The sequence below is a fragment of the Cyphomyrmex costatus genome, unplaced genomic scaffold (genome assembly GCF_001594065.2).
Source record: "Cyphomyrmex costatus isolate MS0001 unplaced genomic scaffold, Ccosl1.0 scaffold33, whole genome shotgun sequence".
NCBI classification, from domain to species: Eukaryota; Metazoa; Arthropoda; class Insecta; order Hymenoptera; family Formicidae; genus Cyphomyrmex; species Cyphomyrmex costatus.
Genome location: NW_017277450.1, coordinates 940,785 through 962,949, shown reverse-complemented (window position 1 = coordinate 962,949; position 22,165 = coordinate 940,785). Strand labels below are relative to the sequence as shown.

Below are 22,165 nucleotides of genomic sequence, written 5' to 3'. Positions count from 1 at the left end.
TCCGCGCAAAATTCATCGACGGCAAAAAAAAAAAAGGCCCGCTCTCTACGATATTACTCCGCGGACTAATTACATCGTCGATCAATCGCGACGTTTTACGCGATGTCTTCATTTACCAACTGGAAGAGAAAACACGACGTGAAGTTTCCCCCGGTTGAACATCCGGCTTTGATCTTCGTCTCGGTGGCGCGCTTTTAGAATGTCGCGCGTGGACTCCTGAGAGATCGATTGACACCGTCACTTGATCGTACCAGAAAAAACACAAAATCCTCTCACTCTCGGACGTGAAGACGACTCTCCGCGGAGAGAACGCCGTGAATGCGGAAGTAACCGGAATCAGCCGGTACCAACCGGATCTAGGAGTATCGTCAAGGAATTTGTCCGCACTGGTCGGAGGTCCAGCAGCTCCAATTTAAGGAGTTAGAATTTCTAGTTTAAAGAATTATAAGAGCGCAGTTTTCGGAGTTAGGAGCTCCAGTTTAAGCAGTTAGGGATCTTCTGAAGAAGAAGAAGAAAAGAATTCACCAAAGTCTTCGATAATAATCGATATCATCGAAGAATTAATAACATCTACAAAGCAGCACCCCACGCTCCAATATTCGAGCAGCCGGCGTGAGACCGGCCACGAGATTGTGTCCTCGGCTATGGACAAGCTCCCAATAATCCCTCGAAGTGGTGTTATTCACAACAACGCGGACAACCAGAAGGAGCACCAGGAGAGAGCAACGACGACGACGACAACGACGGCGGTGGCGGCGGCGGCGGCGGTAGTCGGTGGTGCGAAGGCACGATGTAGCACGACAAACGGCGCGATCGCCGATAACGCTGCCGCCGATCGCGATCGTCGATTCCTTATCGCGTCGACGAGAGAAGAATACGCTCGGAGGCGCTCGGGGATTGCTGACACGTCGCAGCCGGTCAGCAGCGCACGTAGCGATCTCATCGCACGTCGGAGACGTCGGGACGCTTTAGCCGCGATCGCGCGTCCACGTAGAAATACATGGCACGCGGAAAATAAAGACGATGCCGTCCGAATGACGGTTCGCGACCCGAGCGGATCGCCAAGAATCGACGTTATCGGCGATCGTGCTAAGCGAAGTTGCGCTCTCGATGCGACGGACTCGACGGATGGATTTCGGAACGTCAGGACTGCCGACGACGAACGCCGCACTTGTTGCGTCTCGGTCGACGCGACCACGTTTCTCTCGCGGCGCGGACCAGCCCGGGTAATACGTGACCTTATCGTCGAGCGGCGGAATCGACGAGCTGATAGCGCCCTGCTGGCTCGCAGCAGGTCAGTCGCGGGAGGTGAGGAGATATTCCGCAGCACGGTGGACAGTATTACGATAGGAAGGAAAGATTGGTTTTTCGAGGCTTCGTTCTTCGGTACCACGGACTTTCCCAAGTGCAACGAACGTATCTTATCCACTTCGAGTATCGTGCCCCATGAAGTGACCGGAGGATCGTCTGTCCGCGAGATCGACAGCGACGTTAACACGGAGAACCTTCGGACCAGTGATTCCGCCAGGTTGATCGAAATCGATACAGTCGAATCCTCGTACGACGAGCAGCCGTGCGTTCCCGCTGAGGAGATTGTACGCCGAAGAGACGCGTCGTCTACGGTGCGATTTCCCGCGAAACTCGATCCCGGTGGACGTGCGTGGCGGACCAAGACGGACACGCGCTGGAAATTGCCGAGAATCGGTCCCGTCCAGCGAACTTTTCTGCTGGGACTACTTGCGACGAGTCTGCTCTGCGACATGGTACTGTCCGCGCCGTCATCATCGTCAGTTCTCGAGGACGATGTTGAAGAGAAAGAGCTGGGGATGCCGAGGAACAGCCTCGGCGATGATGAGCTGGAGATCATCAGGAGGAGCATTATACAAGGCCTCGGGCTCCAGAGGATACCTGATCCTTCAAAGGTATGCTTTACCAACACGACATTGGCGAGAATACAAAGTATCGTATACTATTCAATATTAAACAAGTAGATTTAAACCAATTCCTTGAATTAAATAACATTTTGTTATTTTTAATTTCCAAGTGCAAATGATACGAATACATGTGGTTAAAAAAATAATCTAATTAACTTTTATCCATGATCATTTGAAAGTGAAGAGTTTATTATAACGTATACATTAAATAATAAACTGAATTTGAGTAAAATTATTATATATGTATATATAATATATACATTTTTTAGTTCGATTGTTAAACTTTATCGTTTTAGTTAAATTAATGTAGAATATCTATAGAAACAGTGACAACTTACTGGAATATTTAAAAATAACTCAAATCAGTTAGGTATAATTTGATATTACAAGTTTAAGAGTGTAACTGCAGTTCTCGACATTTTCTTTTGATTTAAAATGCTATTTTACTTGCTATATAATCAAAGATTTTTTAATAGATATATTAATTTATTGTCAATCCCAAATTTTGTATTTATGTATATTTATCTTGCTAAACACTTAATTTCTATTGTAATTCGAAAGAAGAACAAGAAGATTATTATCGAAATATCTCTTCTGAAAATTACAATATGATACTTTGTATTGGTTCTGCCAGTATGAGTGATACATGAAGACAGAATGAATGAGAATATATGGTGTATTGCGAAAGCACGGCGCTGCGTTTAGGTATCATAAATTCATGCAAAAATATCAACGATATATAAGGCGTTCCAAATTCCTCGCGCTTTTATGAGCCGCGGATTATTTCAATAATTCGAAAATTTTTATGAATAAAGATTGCCGGGCAATAAAATCTTTTTTTTACAACTATTACGAGTCTGACGAGACGCCTTTGCGAAATAGTCTTTTTATATTGCGCGTAGATCACGAAATCGCCTTTAATAGCACGAACGTAATCTTTAATCTTAAAGAATTTTAATTATTTTACAGCGCGTAATTTTTATTTTAAAATTTCGCACAAGTCATCTGGAAAAAGTAACTTCGATCAAATTGACTGAAACTATGATATTTTATAAATTATGAAAAGCTGATTAAATTCAGGCGTAACTATAAGGATGGATAGATTTTGTTGTAGCACTGTTCAAAAGTTTCTATTTTGAGTTTAATCGGACTAAAAGGTAACTTTATTTACTATTCGTTCTTAATGGTAACTGTACCTCAATACTTTTGCACAGAATAATAAGATGACTCAATTGATAAAAGTATTAAGATAGTCTCTGAATTTTTTGGAGTGAACCTCTCACTCCAATGAATTTAAAAAGTACATTTATAAAAAATGAATAGCCTAGTAGATAAACTACTTTTCAGCCTTATTAAGAAAACAGCAATGTTCATGGCACTACAGTAAAATCTGTTCATTTTTTTATAGTTATATATTTTCATCAGCATCTCATAATCTACAAAATATCACAGTTTTAACCAATTTGACTGAAACCATTTTTTTTTTTATATAATTAGTATAAGATTCTTTAAAAATTACGTAAAGGAGTTTCGCGTAGATAGAATTATTTTTGGATGAAAAAGAATCTATGAATTCATTTAAAGAAAATGATCTAGAAGCAGCATCTGGTTTTAAAAGCGAATGGTCAAAAACGGCTCAATGCCAGACTATTTAAAATCGATCTCGTAAAAAAAAAGGTAGGAGAGTCTCGCCTTGTGCGTATCGACGATTCGCGTCTCGGCGGTGGGAAAAAAAGATCGATAAATCCTAAATTATTACAGAGACGATAAGAGACGAACGCGGTGACGATGTCGCGCTCATTCGCGCCTTCGAGTTCGTTGATCGAGGACGACGCGTTGTCGAGATTACTTGAATAACGTCAGCTCTGCAGCCCTCTCTACGCCAGAGGACGGTTGAATTTTACCAGCAACCGTATCTCGGGTTTCACGTTTTTACGCTGGTTTTCATGACGGCAAAAATCTCACGAAAAATGTCCGAATCTGCGAAAGAATTTTTTGACATGAATTTTGGAAGATGGAGAGCTCGCTTCTACAACTCTCATTTATATTGTCACTTCTTTCAAATACCTATCTAAAGTACAGTCATGAAACTATTTATTCATCTGAATAGTGAGTCGTCATATCGATGGTTTATTCAAACTATTATCTATAAGGTATCAATCTTTTTATGTTCAAAGGTCTGTAATATTACTGGATGCAGATCTGAAAATAAATTTATTGAATAAAATAATTTATTGAAAACTCAAACTGGTTGCTATATAAAATATCAAAGTTTTTTACAGCATTATTCATTTTTCTAACATAATTATTTTAATGGCTCAACAAAATTATTTGTAAATCTGTATTCAGTAAAATTTTAGATCTTTCTGAGCGAGATGTATTTCTAAAATTTTACAGATTTGTTATACATAATTCTCTCTCTCTCTCTCTCTCTTTCTCATTAATTTCTCATTATATTTCTCTTGTCTTAAAATATAATATTTCATTGTCACTATAATGACTTTCACGTTCTGTAGAAGTTAAAACTTTTAGCTTACGTATTAGTTTATATTTTATATTTATATTTGAACAACTTAGGTATTCTAAAAGAACTATAACCAGTGCCGCAACGCGGTGTGTAAAATCACAATTTTAACACGGACTTTTAACATACGGACAACAGCTTGATAGAATTATTGATAATGGCACTGGCAATTGTCCGGCAATTAGTTGCGTGCCTCTAGATATTACAACATATCTACTTGTCGCGCGAGTGTGCGAGCTATATTTAAATAATCTAGATCGAATGAACCAGACTTAGTGCAATTCACCCGCGCTATTATCTTCTATAGATAAAATTACATTCGCAAGGGAAAAAGAAAAGCACGGATAAAGACTTTCCCGACTGGAGTTAACCCCAGACGAGCGTCGTAATCGTACGAAAATAGATTTTGCGAATTATTAAAGCAGCAGTATTCCCGCTACTCCGAAACTCTTCAAGGGTAGGCAGGTGGTGTAAATCCCGACGTCCTCGCAGTCACGGAGGCAGCAAACACACGCGTGTACACGTAGTACACTCCATTGATTCGCACACGCCGATGTACGCCGGTATTTATAGATTGCCCGTAAATCAGACGGGAAATGTATAACTTTAACGTTCCGTACGTGAAAGTACAAACGAGAGCGCGCGGACCTTCGCGGGAAGGAGAAAGGGCGAAAGCCCCAGGTTCGTTGACCATCCGACCGGGCTGAAAAAGGTATTAGCCTTTGCACGTATAGGCACCCGCGTCGCGCGCGGACTGAAACGCGAGCTGTCCGGAGCTGTGCGATGAAAAAGCACGACAATGCCGTTCCAGGGGGAGACGCGTGACACGTCGCGTGGTCGTCCAGATCATTAGTCTCGTAAAACGCTCCGCACGAAACGCGCGCGCCTGGAAAAAAGCCAGGGGAGGGTCCTTAATCCCTCGATCTCGCTCTGCCTCTATTTCTTTTCTTTTTTTCCTCTCCTCTCGTATCGCGTCGCACGCATCTCTCGTGCGCGCATTTTTATTTGTTTTATCCTATTCCGCCTTACATTATTCGTGTATGCTTTGTTAATATTGTGCATATGATATATGTCCTGACGATGAGAAAAAAAAACTGTTCATTTAACTAAATCAATTTAGTGAGATGATTAATTTTAATCTTCTTTTAACTTATTGTTTATCTAGAATTTATGATTCTTAAAATTAGAAAAAGATGAGTGAGAATTGAACCGAGATTGAAATTAATCTTAAATGTAATACATTTGCCTTAAATATATTTACGTAAAAATCTATGACAAGCAATACAACAAGTTTTAACATTTCTATAAGCTGAATTGTTTTTGAATTGCTAACAAAATTATTTTCAAATTTGAATCTTAGCTAAATTTTAGATACTTCAACAAAACTATTCTTTCCGTGAAGACGGAAAATTCTACATGAGAGGAAAAAATTCTATATGAGAGGATTGATAAAAAGAATCTAAATTTTCAGACGTAAAGAAAATTAATTTATTTGACAAAAAAATTTTATATTTTCGTAATTTCTTTGATAAAGAGATTGACTTCAATAAACCCACCGTCAGTTTTAGAGGCTTACATTATATTTTTATTCTACATTATAGTGTGTACGTAAGAGAAGCGAAACGTGAGAACGTATATAACTTCATCGTGAACGTTTGAAGTTTCAAAAGCCGCGGCCTCGGCTTCGCGAAGGACGTCCGCTCTTTTCTTTCCGGTTCCAGTTTTCGCGTTTGCCTCGCCTAATCTCAGCGCAAGAACCGTTTCGTCAGAAGAGATCCGTGCCGACGCACGTAGAGATCTCTTTTTTCCGCTTTCGAAAACCTCGCATACTTCGCGCCGTCGTCGTATGTACTCCGCGAGTACGCGCGATCTGGCATGTACGCGCTGTTTGCCTAGACGCTGCTAATGATCGACGCCGTGTCCCTTTGTCAAGTGCCGACCCAGGTAAACAATCTTACGACCGAATGCAGTTCCTGTCGTAGATAACGGCGTGCCGCGCGGCGGATTATACGCGTTGCGATCTTTATCTTTGCCGCACGACCAGCCTCATCTCGTCTCTATTATCATGGCGAGAGCCAATGTTACCGCTTGTACCTTGCGCGTTGATTTACGTCCCATTGAAACCGCATCCGTTTAAGGATCGGAGCTTCGAAGAGGCCCCTAAAAAATAAAACTGAACAGCCGAGCGAGTTAATCATGCGCCTCGAGAGAAAGTTTAATTTCGAGATGTTGTACAATGTCGTGTCGCAGATTGCGAGTTAAATGAAAGATCAAGAGTATCAAGACGCGAATTAAGTCTAATCTATTTAAGTCAGTGTACTCTTTTTTGCTCCCTGCTTTTTTTTTTGTTTTTTTACCACTTTTTACTACCACTGTTGTTTTTGATACTTTCGAAGATTCGAAGCTTTGGCAATTTTGAAACTCGGAGCTTCAAAGATCTTCAAACTTCAAAGATTTAGAGTTATTTCGAAAATTTTCGATTCTGTTAAAGTTTCGAAATTGTCGCAAAAATAACAGCTCTATTTGTCTTGTTATTATTTTTGTCTCGTGCTTTTTTGCCTCTTATCTTCTTTTTTTTTCATTTTTTGATGCTCAAAATGAAATCTAATCTACAATATAATCTTTGCTTTTTGTTTCTTGTTTTTTTCCTTTTTTCTTATCATGTTTCTTGTCTTTTCTAAAGTTTACTAAAATAAGGTTTTCTTTTATCTTGGGCGACAGAAAACACGGAAACCAAATAAAAAGTAAAAAGGAAGAAATCGAAGGTGATAAAAATATAGTTAACAAAATTATTTTCAGATCTGTATCTAACTAAATTTTTAGATATTCAACACAAAACGGTTCTTTCCGTGAATATATTTCCAGTCATCGTGACCTCAATCCGTTAAGATTTCGAGCTCGAACGCTGCAGGTTGCGACGGCATCTCGATAATGTATGTATTTTCAAAGCATTGTTACGCTCTCGTGAATTCAGGATTCAGGATTAAATACTTGAGGATAACGACGTCCTTTAAGAAGATGTATGTTTTCTGAGCCTCGTTCCATTCTTATATAGCATCTCAGGATTAAACACCTCTCGAAACGACAATTCCTACTGAGAGAATGTATCTTTAGCATCGTGTCATTCTTCCTTTGAAATTGATCTATTCAGGATGATTTGCGAGTGAATATATTTCCAGACATTATCTCGTTCTTTGGATCTCGGGGACGTGTCGCGCGTGTCTCACTCATCCTGGATTTGCGAAATCACAACCGAGGCATAAAGGCGACCGGCTTGACGAAAAGGCACGACGAAAAGGAGCATGATGAAAGCCGTATGAGAAGAAAGAGAGAGGCACAGGGTAGGAAAGCAGGAGGTGGAAGAAAGGACGAACAGGAACCTGACCTCCGTCGAGACTTCCTTGGCCTCTCTCGTCTCGTCGCTTCCACGTCGTTTCGCTCGAACGCTGTCTTGAAGGGCTCGCTGCTGATGCATAGGCGGCTTTTGTTCTGCAAATGCACCCCGGCGCAACGTATCGCACACGTCGACTTGGTAGCCGTGATCGGCTGGTGAAAGTAAAAAGAAAACCGGCGACAAGAGAAGCCAGAGATGCGAGAAGTCGCTCGTTACACTCCGAGCCGAGAGGCAGAGACAAAAGCCGGGGATCCATGTCGCCGTCGTTAGATCCTCATCGCGGTAATTAAGTGTGTCAAGGAATACGCCTAGGCGCCTCCAAGCACGCGGGCCAGCGTGGACCGCATTCCGGGGAAGACGTCCAGGAGGGGAAAACCGGCAGGTTGAGCCGTGGCGAGAGGCGGCGCGGCGCAATTAACTAGCGCCAGCTTTTCGTGTGTGACTCGCGCGCACGGGATAACTATAAATCAGGAACGCACTCCGGCAATATTTTCTTCAAGCTGGACATGAGCGTGTCGCCGTTTCCCTCCTTCTTCTTTGAGAGTATAAGCGGTGGAGTTGATTGAGCATCGTCGAAATAAGTCGAGGTTGCGGCAGCCGTAATCAGCCTCGTTTACTTCAATGCGTCTGATTAGTTCTAATACAGGCTTGGAATTTGTTAGCACAAGCTGTCACGTTTGTTGCGACGGCGGAGATTTAAGAGGGGCGATAAATATGTCTTTAATAATTAAAATTTTCAAACATCCGATATCGCGAGATTGATGTCGCTAATGTATTTAATCGTTTTACAAATTATGCGGCCTCAGTCCGCTCTCACGGTAAACTTCTTAATTTACAACCCGGGAATAATCACTGAGGAGTATTTTTGTATATACATCTCTCAGTGGCAAAAAACAAATTATTAAAATACTATTTTGTAATAATATCATTTAACATATTGTATTTTTTATAATTATTCTTTATAGACCTTTATAAATGCACAATTTTGAAAAAAAAACCCTTAATAAAAAGGTATTATAGTAAAATCTTGATTTAAAAAAAAAAATACTGTCATAATAAATTATCTAACAGGCTTATATTTCGCTTAATATTTATTTATGCTTACTGTTTTCAGAAATTGTGATTCATATTTAATATTCTCAAATACTAATAAATCAAAAGAAACAATAAAAAATGTACAATAGGTTGTTACTCTTAATACACACTATGATTTTTTTTCCTTTACTACACGTAACAAATTATTCATGAATTAATTTTCATCATTTTAACAAGTAAACAAAAATTATTAAGCAATTTAAGTATACATACTTTAACATTTCTAAAAAGTATTATATGGGATTGTGCATTTAAAAAAAATTATAATACATATTATAAACAATACATTAAAACTATAATTATACTTAATGCGCCTAATTTTTTGAAGAAAAGAAACGTGCAGGAAACAAATGACTCAGTCATGGGTACAAGGGTTAATAATGGTGTTTTTATTTAAGGTATAAAAATCCCAGGTAATCATTTATGTAAAAAAAAAAAAATATCAGGTGACTACTTCCAGTTAATATTCATCGATACCATCGCGATTACCCTAATTACATCCATTGAGTGTGCAACTTTCTCGGACGAGGGGGTCGTAAGGGTGAAGTTTCTTTCTTTTTCTTCTTTTTCTGATTATTAACAGTGTTATTGCGTGGAAAGTCGCGGTGGCGGTACGTCATCGTGCTTAATGACGTTCCTCAGGCCGGTCACGGCGGCGCGCGGCGGTAGCATGTGCCGACAGACCGGAGTATAGTCCTCGCCTTCTGCGAAATTACACCGCGATGCGGCTTGTCATTATCCAATCCTGGACGTTTTATTCCACGCGGCCTTTCGTGCACGCTGCCGAACGCGCGCATTAAAGGCGAAAGCGGCGCGGCCCGCCCGCTCCAAATCTTCTTGTTCTTCCGTCCCGAGATAAAGTCTCTTCTACATTAGGCGATTAATGGACCGCCTCGACGTGAGACGAACTGTCCTCCACCAGAAAATGCACGAGACAAATTCAAATATTAATCTTTCGATGAGCTACAGTTTCTAATTATCGCTACTTTCGGTGGAATATTTTATGAAAATTTTAAACTAAAAGAAATTTTTTATGCATGTATAATTGCAACTCTCCCAGTTTTTATATTATCTTTTATTTATATCTAATTAGCCTGTCCAGAGAAGAAAAATACCATTAAGCTTCAATGTTTAACATTCTAATACTGATTACGTAACTTTTTAACGTCATAAATGTAATTTCCCAGAAATTTGCTAAGATAGAGATAATAATGACAAATATCATCGTTTACAGCTGCGAAAATTTTTACATTGCTGAAGGTATAACACATCGACGCGATACTTGCTGATCTTCCGCATGCAACAGGTGTCATGCAGCCACGTGGTTATACCGGCTTTAGATAGAATTATCCTGATACTGTCAAACCGATTAACGTAGAATTTATATAATTCAGCTTGATGCTGTCGATCAGTATTACATAGCCGACGATATTTATAGTCAGATAGGATTCCTGCATCAAGTGTGGGCGTTTCATCTTAAGATGTGCATAGAAAGCGTATAGGAATATATGCTATATCATGTTACATCACAAAACATTAAACACAGATTTCTTTTCGAAAAAGAAGGAAAAAAAGGTTAACTTTCTCAGGTCAATAATTTCAGTGAAATATTATAAGTATTAATTATTTAAAAACATGGAAACATGATAGGCAATTTGCAATTTTTACAAATATATGTATTTATTATAAGAGTAATTTCAGACATTTGGCCATTTTTTTTTTTAGGTCAAAGGATTATAGCTACTCTTTCAGAAACGCGAATCTAATAATCACAATAAAGTATTTAATCCTTATACATTACTTTCACGATTTTTTTATGTAATTATTTGTGTGGAGTGTTTTTGACATCTCAACATTGTATCTCAATTTTTATTGTTCTTTTTAATAATTTACTATTAAAAGAATTGATAATAGGTATATGATAGTAGTTTATACATTTTTTCAATTAATATAAATGTAAACATTTTTTTAATTTTGAAGCAATTTGCGCTAAATATTGTATAATAATGTATGTAAATAGAATTCATATATTTAATACATTTATAAGACTGAGATCTCCTGAACACTCTATGCAAATAATGAAGGGTTAATGTCACAATTAATGTCGGTGTACTAGAAAAAGAGGCTGGTTGCATTAATTGGAATTCTGGTTGAAAATGAACGAATCAAAGTTTCTTGTTAAATATATATTATTATTTATATATTATAACTTTAGATTATATTATTATATTATTTACATTATATAATTTTAGTTGAGACAACCAGAATTCTAATCAATACGATTAGAATCTTCTGATTCGTTTATTTTCAACCGGAATTTTACCTCGGTGTATAAATGGAGCAGTGCGTAACTTTCGCGAAATTCAATTCGGAACGGTTTTTGCTCGAAATACAAAGTAAACGTGCGAGGTAAAAGGTTCGCCAGACAATAAAACAATAAGAATCTATAAACAAACCGGCGATGTGGCTTCAGGATCATCGATGCGTATTCGCGCGGCGTTAGGACACACGCGTGGGTGGTCTTCTTGCCCCACTTTCGCTTACGCATGCACGAGCACGTGCGTGCCGGGCCACGCTTGCTCCCGGTGTTCTCGCGATAATAAAGCGACGAGCTCGGAGCATCCACGTGCGCGCGGCAGCCGCACCGGCCGCGGCTGGTACACGCATTCCTGCGTGTATACCTGCGCCGCGTGCATGCTTGCATCGGTGATATTTAATACATGGCCGACCAGTTCTGCGCGACACAACGAGCGCTTGCCCTCGTCTTTCTATTGTAAAACGTGAAAGCTGGCGAGACCGCACAGTCAGTTTGCCATCTGCCGCACTGTACGATGCGAAGAATTATGAGGTGAGATAACTTCGAACCTTGAGTAAGGTAAATGTACCAGTTAGTGAACATGACCCAATTATTGGACAAAATGACGAAAATTTTAAACATTAAGCTTTTCAATTTATCTTACTAAATTTTTATAAACAACGAGTTTCTTCAGAGTCGTGTATATCATTTAAAGTCTAATTAGCTACTAATTGGTACATTTACTTTTCCGATCTGCGCGGTGAGAAACATGCGTATAACTATCAAGTTAATCTCGAGTCGAGCACATGCAATTTTGCTCGAGGAAATATATTGCAATGTATATATATAAGTACACAAATACTTGAATGATAATTTAATTCTTTTTTACTAAACCGCCTGTTACGAAAGCTGTACAAATGAATGCACAACGGGATGTATATTATTAATGGAGGTAAGAGAGAGAATGTTTGCGGGATACATTTATTCGCGCAGAAAAGGTTCAACAAAGTCAAACGACAAAGAACTGAATGCAATAGCAGAGTTGGGTGCCGTTAGGCGTCGAAATGCGCGAGGAAGTCTCCGCCAGGCATAAATGTCACGCATGACATTATCAAGAATTACATGATACGCTGCGATTGCCTATCAAGGATTACAACAATTCAGCATCCCGCAGACGCGTATCAGGCAGTTACATCGTATATTTACGGATTCCGCGAAAGGATTAACCTTTGAGTGTTACGGCGTTACCCAACGGCGATGGGTGTTGTGCGTTCTCACGCGCTGATGTTGCGTGCACGCGTGCGACATGCGTAGAAAACATGCATTTTAAATATTAGTCGAAATGAGTATAAAAATTAGTCTAAGATTTTAATCAATATATTTTTACTTCATCTTTCTTACTTTCTGTCATATTTTAAATTTTTCAGAGAAAACTCATTCAAAACGAGTGAAAACTGTTTCAATATCAATAGTGAAAATATATATAGCTAGTTGGAATGGAGTTTCAAAAAAATTTTGCCCAAGTTTAAAATAGATGGATATAATTACGACAAAAAAATTTTAGCTGCTATAATTCGGTTTCAGGTGCAACACCCTTCTGAATAAAATCGAGTTTTACGTTTCTAGATATAATAAAAGTCGAGGAACTTCGGAAGTCGGAAGAGACACAAGAAGTATATGATTATCGATAAAATAGTCACAAAAAGAAAAAAAGCAAGAGGAAAGCAAGGAACAGGAAGTAAAGAGCACGTTATATAGATTAGCTTCAACAACAATAGAGACATAATAGTTTCGAGGTGCGAAGGACTTGGCGGATGCCGCTCGACGGCATCGGCGTGTCAACCAGCGGGGTGTCGCAATCGCGAGCCGTAACTTCTTCCCCGACAGGCGATTCCCATGATGACGCAATTCCGTTACTCCCAGATGTAGATCGTTTCTCGTAATTCCGACGTGTTTCTAAAAGCCGCCCAACGCGCGGAGTGTCGCAATAAAATACGCACGCGGTAACGATCCTCAAAAATTTTAATGATTTCGCTCGTAAAAAAAAGCGACGGCATCGTTCGACGAACGGTGACGTTAATTCGCTGTCGATTATTTAATTTTAAGCGAATTTTAACGAGTAACAAATAATATAAATGAGACTAACGACGTCTAAAAGACGTTAAAGACATTTTGTAAAAGGCCTCTTACGTAACGTTTACAGGAGATTTTAAGGAGTAAAAAGTTATCTGATTATTCTTCTCACATTCGATTATGATTGGTCGATTCTTCCGGTTTGAGGCTTTATTAAAACTTAAGTTTTACGCTTTAAAATTTCATTGTAGACACCGCTTTAAAGATGTCTAAAAGACATCTTCAAGACGTATGTCTCGATTTCGGACTTTGCGTTGTTTGAGGAGATATCATTGTTAGCTTTAAACTCGCCGCTCAAAACGTTTTCTGACCTTAAATTCGATCTTTAGGACCTCGTGAAGATGATTTGCATACCAATGCTTGCGATGCTCGCACGATAATTAATTCTTTCTCTGACGATCGATTATTGATTGTGCCGCCTCTGTACATGTCGTCGACAGCTTCATACTCGTGTTACTTGTCAAAGGATTGATAAATGGCGAAATTTATGATCGTGTGGCTAACGCAGCGACGTGTGCATTGAAAGGGGATTCTGAAGTCATCTGCAGTGTTTCACCGATCATGTGTTTTTGAAATAAGTTTTTTCTAACTACCTTTTATACATACAGATTCAAAAATTCTTTTTTACATTTAAAATATAAAAGTAATATAAGCGTTAAAAAGAGATAATACAATCCAACTAATTAATTTTATGCAAAATAAGTGGAAAATTTCAATTTTGTTATTTGCTTTTATAACGTAATTTTTAACAATATTTGCTGTACATATGTTATATTTTGTATAAAACAATTTTAATTTGAATCATATGAACAATTTGAGTCGAATTCTTAAAATTAAGCTTAGATAATATAAATTTGGAAAATTAATTGGAATTAGAAAATTTGTGCGTATATGTGCGTGCGATATTGATGTAACACATAAGTCGTATACATATGTGTTCAACCTTATTAAGTCGATAAAATAGACAACTATAGGATCTCTCTTTTAATCCTATTGAATTGGATGTGGTTCCATATTTTTTAAATTTTCACTACAATTTTTCAATGTTCCCGATTAATGTGGCTTCATGTATCTTATGTAAATCTGAGTATGCAAATTGAAGTCTTTTTGAGAAATTGGGGCACCATTTGTTTTTGTTTTTATTTTTTTTAGTCTTCCAAATTGAGTTTACAAAAGTAATCCGTTTTATTCTGTAAAACTTCTCAGGGACCTTTCTGCGTTCGCGATCATGACTCGTTCAATTATCATCATTTCTAAATTATATTTCTCGCCAATCATTCACTCTTTGGAATTTTCATAATTATACGTTGCACGTTGCTACACACATTTTTTTCGCTCCTCGAGTTGACGACTATAAATAACGGTCGCGAATTAATGTATCAGCGCTATATATAAGTAACGACCGTCCGTCGAATTTATTAAGTTGCCGCCGCTTTCTCTGAAAATTCATATATCGCCTATTATAAAATTCCGGTTTATACTCGCGCGATTCGTTACAATGTAAGAAAAGTATCATATTATCCCGACTGATTCGAAAGTTTATCTCGGGTGATGAGTAAGATTTTGCCATGGTGGACCAAGAAGTGATATGGCCGCAGGTGAAATTCGAAATGTCACTGGGAAATTCCAACGTGAATTGCCTTTTTGTATAAAATCTGATGGGGGATGTCCGCTTAAATTCCTAGTATTTCGACTCGTAGGAAAGGACACTGCTCAAAAAGAATCGGAATTACCTGTCATTTATCGCATTTTTTGTCATTGCATTATCACCTAAAATAATCAAACTTTTTGCGACACCCTGTATTACTTTTGAGTTATTATATAACGTTGTATGAAACGAACATAGTATATTTAATATGTTATTATATATACAAAGGAGATATTTTTTAATTAAATATTTGTAGAAAGTAAACATTAATTAGCAATTTATTAACAGAAAATAAAGTAGAATGTATATTTCTTAAAATGATTTTATCTAAAAACTGTTTAATAATTACAACATATTTAATAATAAGCGAAAATGAAAAATTGTATTATTTAAAGGCATGAAAAACATTTGTTCAATCGATAAATTCTAAGATCGTGAACACGGTTATTTTTCACAAAATTCTTTTGTTTATATTAGGACAAAATGTACTCATTGTTATATAATTGCTACTAATTTTTATCTTCTACAGAAGACTTTTTTTATCAAAAAATTCTGTGACATTTTTATTGTAGTATTCAAAAAAATTTAGCAATGTACAGATCTGAAAATATTTTATTGGATTATCAAAATAATTATATAGGATGCTCAAAAACTGATTACTAGAATATCAAAATTATCGTTCAGCATACTTGAGATTTCTATATAATTATTTTGATCCAGCAAAATTATTTTCAGAACAGTATCTAGCTAAATATTTAAACTGTTCGAAAAACCGTTCTTTCTAAGTAATTATGGTCGAATACTTTCTGTATTTACTGTATTGTTATTATACTAATTGTGGTCGAAACTCGCAGTAAAAGAAAGAAGAAGAATGCGAAATTGATGACGAATACTGACTACCGGTTCGGTTACTAAGTGTTGAAGCAGGAAAAGTTACTTGGAGAGACTATGACAGATTACTCCGGTCAAGCGAGGATCAAACAGCGAGATAACACGGATGAAGCTGCTAATAGAAGCTTCAGTTTAGAGATAGGATAACGAGGTACCTTGCGCGCGCGTGGCATCCTAAGAAAATATTTGCCTTGTATTTTGTTATTCTCGAATGCCAGTTTCTATCACTGCAGATTAACTTTAATCTCGGTTCAATTTACTTTTCTCATCTTTTTCTAATTCTAAACATCAGAAAAGAATAAAGAGTAAATTAAGCCGAGATTAAAATTAATATGCAATATGTTGGTAGAAATGGACACACACATACAGAAGTGATGATAGCGCCTCGTTAATTTCGTAGCTCGGGGCGACAAATACCATCGTTTTAATCTGCTCGGCTTAAAAGATCGAAGTTTACGATGGGTGTTTTTCAATTGTCAAATCACACGGCGACACAAATTGAATTCCATTTGCCATAATTGTCGACACAGCATTACATATCACTACTTAATCTGAAGGCTACTAGTCGGCTGTGGAAGCTTGTATTTTCAAGTGACAATTAGGTGTTATTAATCCTGATGGCTATAAATGAGATTGGAAGACGGAATTTTTGCTTTTTTTTTATTTAATACAAGCGCAAAGAGTTACATTTAATCTACCTCTATTCGAAACCATATACAACGTACATATACAAAAATATTATTCTACTGCTACGAAAAGTGACTACTTTCTTTCTTTTAAGTAACAATTATCTTTAACAAAAAATATTGTCTTGATAATAATATCTTAAAATATATCTTATTCAAGATAAAAATTTATATTTTTTTTAAGCATATTATAAAATTTCTCGAAGAGGCGACGTCATATAATTAATAAATCGAATTTAAAACAAATATAACAATATTCGACTCCTTATAATTCAAAATAAAAAAACAAAAACAAATTTAAGTTCGGCTATATAGGAGTAAGTGATAATCAACGCGGTAAGTGATAATCGAATTTGTTTTTTAATTTAATAATCTTGATTGAAATATTAAACTGACTAGGATTGTGAACTCTTATTAGTATGTATATATTTCTGTATGTACATATTTTGTTCCAATTAAATCACAATGCTAAACTTTGTGCATTTCTGTGTGTACGTTTGTGTTAAGATGTGTTAAGCAATTGGAAAGCACCCGATGTTTATCACTCGCTTCGGTATCGCCGAAGCCGCAGACGTAAAATCCGGTCCGGGGAACCTTGACGTGGTTCCGTGATTGCGGCGAGGGGCTACAGAGAGCCGCGGCTAATCAGTTAAGGCGAGAGAGATTGAATCGTGGGAACCGCATAATTGTATCTGTGGTACAGATTGTCCCGCGATTTCGTCGCGTCCGTTCGCGACGGCCAGCCGCGATCAAGTCAACCGGTCAATCGCGTCAGCCATTAATTGTTTCCAGTTATAAACTCCATCTTGCCGCGCGCATCGTGTCGTAATTTATCATGCTCTACCGGCGTTGCGACTTACGTTGTATAACGTATGCCTCATTAAACAGACGTCCCCCGTGTTCTTGGTGCGTACTTTGTTGGAATTTACGAACGTCAGGCGCGCAATGTTGTTGAAGGAAAATGCGTTTAATTTTAGCACGTCAGTGCGTCGGATGGACGTCAAATGCCATCCGGGTAATACCAACGGCGATATCATATACGTAAGACGATTATATACTCGATAATAAGAGCTGCACGTTAAGGTAATAAATTCAACGTTAATGAAGAAGCGCGGGGAAATACGTTCGATAACGACCGAGAGAGAAACGAGTACGATAATGCGATAAATGTAAATTAATTTAATAATATGATTAAAAAATGTACTCTCCTGTCACGCAATTTTTACGCGGGCCTTATTTGTCCGAATGAGTTTTGTTTCTTGGAAAAAAAAAAAAGAGAAAATCAATAACATAATGTTATGTTGTAACGTGATATATGTTATTATTGCGTTGATACGACGTTGACGACAACAATAACGTGTGATCGTTCACTCAAATCTCGTGGCTCACGTTCAGCTGTGGAACGCATAAATTTCCGAATGATAAAGCCTTGGCATGTTTGTTGAGCAAGTTCGGATATTTATGGGATTTCTGCAGCGATAATGCGCTGACAGCTTCGTCGGACTTATCGGCAGCACTTGGGCAATTGCCGCGCTTTGTAGAGCTCTAAATTAACTATGGATTGAGTACGGACCGTACCGTTTTTCATGACTCCGACGTCGTCGTGGTCGGTGAAGCACAGGTTTAGGATATCGCGAGGCAATGTCGAGAAAGTCGTAAAATGCATTATGCGTGATACAAAGAGAAGTATTACGTGAAAGGAAGTTTTATTGAAATATTAAAAAATTTAACTAAATACAGATTTGAAAATAATTTTGTTGGACCATCGAAATAATTATGTAGAATGTTCCAACTAAGTTGCCAAAATGTCAAAACGTTCTGCAGCATTGCTCGTCATACTTGAGATTTCTACATTCAAAAAAATATTCTAAATTAGTAATAAATTATTTGTTTGCATAGAATCAACTAAATATATATATATATATTTATAATACTAAATATAAAGAATATTATTTATTTGATACAAAAACCATTAATTTGATTTAACAATCAATTTTTTTAAAATAAATATTGATTTTCTGTAAATGTTTAGTTGGCATTATTAAAATGAGTATTTATTATAATTTAGTACAGTTTTTTTCTCAGTGTACGTAATTATTTTGATAATCCAACAAAATTATTTTCAAATTTGTATCTAACAAAATTTTTAGATATACTTCAGCAAAATCGTTTTTTCCATCAGACAATTATTATTCAATTATTATTCAATACCGCACGCGGCAAGACGACATTAAATAATATTTACGTAATCGCGCGCGATTCAAGATGCGCCAGAGATTATTCACGCGAGAAATTAGCTGTAAATCTTATGAAGATCGCGCATTGACAAATAATACGATCTATGATTATTAATTCAAGAATCTATAGATCCAGAAATTGATGAACGAATCGAGGGTGCCATTCCATAAACAGGATCCGACGAATAAATTACTATTCTTTACGTACGAATGAAGAAAAGGTATTTGGAGACGAATTTGATGGTCCTAACTCTCGTTATTTACAATCCGGCTTAGTGCATCGCAGAAAACATTCACGGTCTTTATTATATCTCTTTCGTTCTCTTTTTCGATAACCCCGCGATGAACGAATCTATTAATCGACTTTAGCTGCTGTCGAATTGACAGATAATTTTTTAATTAGCCTTTTTAATTAAGATGATATTTTTTATTAGCTTTAATTAATATATATATACACACATATACATATATATACCTATATATAATATATATGTATGTTATATATAATCGATATTATATGGTAAATATTGGTATATTACCAAATAAAATATCAATATTAAATACAGTATTTATTCTTATATTATAGTTCAGTGATCAAAATTTTATTTATAGAAAGGAAATTATATAGTCTACCAGTATTTATTTTGAAAGAAAATATAAAGAAATCCTAAAAGAGATACCTTAAGAAGGTAAACATTACACTATATTGCATAATTAAATATTTATATATTTTGACAGATGTCGATAATTGTAAGATATTTATAAGGAATCTCACATTTAAAAATAATGATCTAATTTTTTTTAAACAATTATGTTATTTTTACATCTCAATTAAAATCACTATTATTAACAATATATTATACATTATTAATTGATATCCAATTTATTAATATTTGAGAACATTATGAACATGGATTTAATTGTAATTTTTTGAAATAAGTAAGTAGAAACTAAACGAAATAATTACTTATTATGATAGTATTTTTATAGACATAAAAATTTTAAATACAATACTATAACTTTTATTGTTGTTGATAAAATCATGTATTTAAAGATTTGTAAAAAATAGTTATTAAGAAAGGAAGAAAATAAGTTAAACAATATTTTACAACAATTCACATTTTTTCATCAGTGAGATATAAAAACATCCCGGATGACTGTTCTCGGGTTAATGACTCCTTAACGAAACGTACGTTATTTCGATACGGTACAATAAACCACGTACGTTGCTTTGAAGCCCTCGTTCCTGAAGAGTTCGCTCGAAAACTCGATGCCGAGGAAATGATTCAAAGGCAGGCCGACGCGACAATAAACGCCGCGATCGTACGGTTTGAATCGACGTTAACGAGATTTATGATTGGCTTAAATTTTAAAAGAAAGCTTTCGACGCGACGACGAACGGCCTGTATACGCATAGAAGTCCGGGAATGCGCGACGCATTAACCCGTTCACGGCCGATCGCCCGCACGGCGCTGCATTTTACCTTCGTGTTTATTCTCAAAACGTCATACATCGTACGTACATTCTCCGGACGTACATATACAAGACAGAGGGGAACAAAAGAGGGAATCGACGTGCAGCATTACGCCACACGTCGACTGCGTTCCCGTAAAGCGTAAACGCGTGAGGTCGCGTGAAAATTTCTCACGCCTTTTTTTCAGCGTCACGACGGAAGGCGCGAAACTTCTCGTCGGTCGAAGGACTCGTGACGAGTATGATTAAATAACGGCGAAACTGAGATAAAGATAAGGATAAGAACACAGACTATAAACTGAGAATCTCGATTATTGCTGTTATTATGACTATAATTATTACTGTGAAATCGTTATTAGTTACGATAATTAAATCTCGACAAACTGAATCCAGAGACGCGCCTAGAATTCTTCCGACCTGGATTTTGCTAATACTGAGAGAAAATTGTTTGGCTCTAGTCAATTTTTTTTTATTTTATCGAAAGACCAAAATAGAATGCTATAATTTATGCAAATGTACTGTATTAATTCACCTAGAGAAAAGTGTTTGATATCTCTCTAAATACTTAGAGTAAAATGTCACTTTGAAACGTGAAAATTGAAATAGAGTGATTTACTCTTTAGTTTTTAAGAGTGAGATAACTCTTATAATAAAAGTTTCAGAGATATTTGTAATAATAATTGCACAATAAAATAATTATAGTTATCAATTTTATAGTTATCCATTTTTATAGTTAAAACTGCTGAAATGTTAGTAATGACGTAATTATATTTATAATTCTACAAAAAATATTAACACTGAAAATGAGTAAAAATTATAGTTAAGTTCAATATTAGGAACCATTTTTCTCTCAATGTATATACAAGATAAAAATAGATTTTTTATATAGTACCAAAAAAAATTGTCTTTTCTTATTTTTTTAATGAAGCTACAGAGATAAGTTACAATCGCGACTAAAGGATCAGACGAATTAAGCTTGATTATTCTGAGCTCCTCAAAGGAGACGGTATCCTTTTTCACTGTGAGAAGTGCGAGGTTCCGGCCGCGCTTTACGATCATCCTCATTAGCAGTATAAATAGCCCAAGTAATGGTTTTCTGCTAACGTGAGGCGCACGTACGCATTGCCGGCGGCCGTCTCTCATTACGATTATCCGTTGCATCCGAAGTGTTCGGCGCGTCACTGAAACGTCCATTATCCGGGCATCCGGATATCTGTCATTGGCCGTATACGCCAATCGGAAGGCCCCGGCAATTGAAGACATCCGGGACATACTTGTTGCACAAAATTAAGACCTGCGCTCCTGGCTCCTGCCTTCAGACCGAAGGACAGCGCCCGTAGAGAGACGCAGAGTCTCGCGCGGGACACGGGTTTATCTCGCGCACGTGGCAAAATAAATGAATAAATAAACAATATTCGAATGTCAAAGCGTATCTCTCTCGGGACGCGATAGAAAAGAGAGCCTCTCCTCCTCCCCGCGATGTTGCACAATGCATGCATTCCACATAACGAATCGCGTATCTTTGAGGATTCTCTCGCGGATTCGCATAATTCACGGACGAATACATGCGTATTCAAGAGGATCAATTGACTGCCCCCGTTATTTAATGGAAGACGTTCCATTGGTTATTCATTAGAATGATTGAAGATGCGCATACGAGGTCTCACCTCGGAAGACTAGTATTATACAGTATTTTTTTTTGTTTTTCTGTAAACAATTAAAAAATGATAATTTCTGAATTTTACTATTGTAGCAAATGAACGATAAGATATCTTCAAGACGTCAAAAGACATTTTAAAGATGTCTTTATATCCCGATTTTAGTTGTTCAGATGATCTTTTCCTCTTCTGGCTG

At 37.0% G+C, this 22,165-nt stretch overlaps 1 protein-coding gene across 1 annotated transcript in view; it reads left to right on the top strand.

The window, feature by feature from the left end:
• The first annotated feature begins 1,034 nt into the window (after positions 1-1,034).
• mav (TGF-beta domain-containing family member maverick) overlaps positions 1,035-22,165 on the top strand; it is a 40,700-nt gene continuing 19,569 nt past the window's right edge. The window contains exon 1 of the mRNA XM_018542283.1: positions 1,035-1,922. Within this exon, the coding sequence (XP_018397785.1) occupies positions 1,035-1,922 (888 nt within the window). The remainder of the gene's footprint in view (positions 1,923-22,165) is intronic.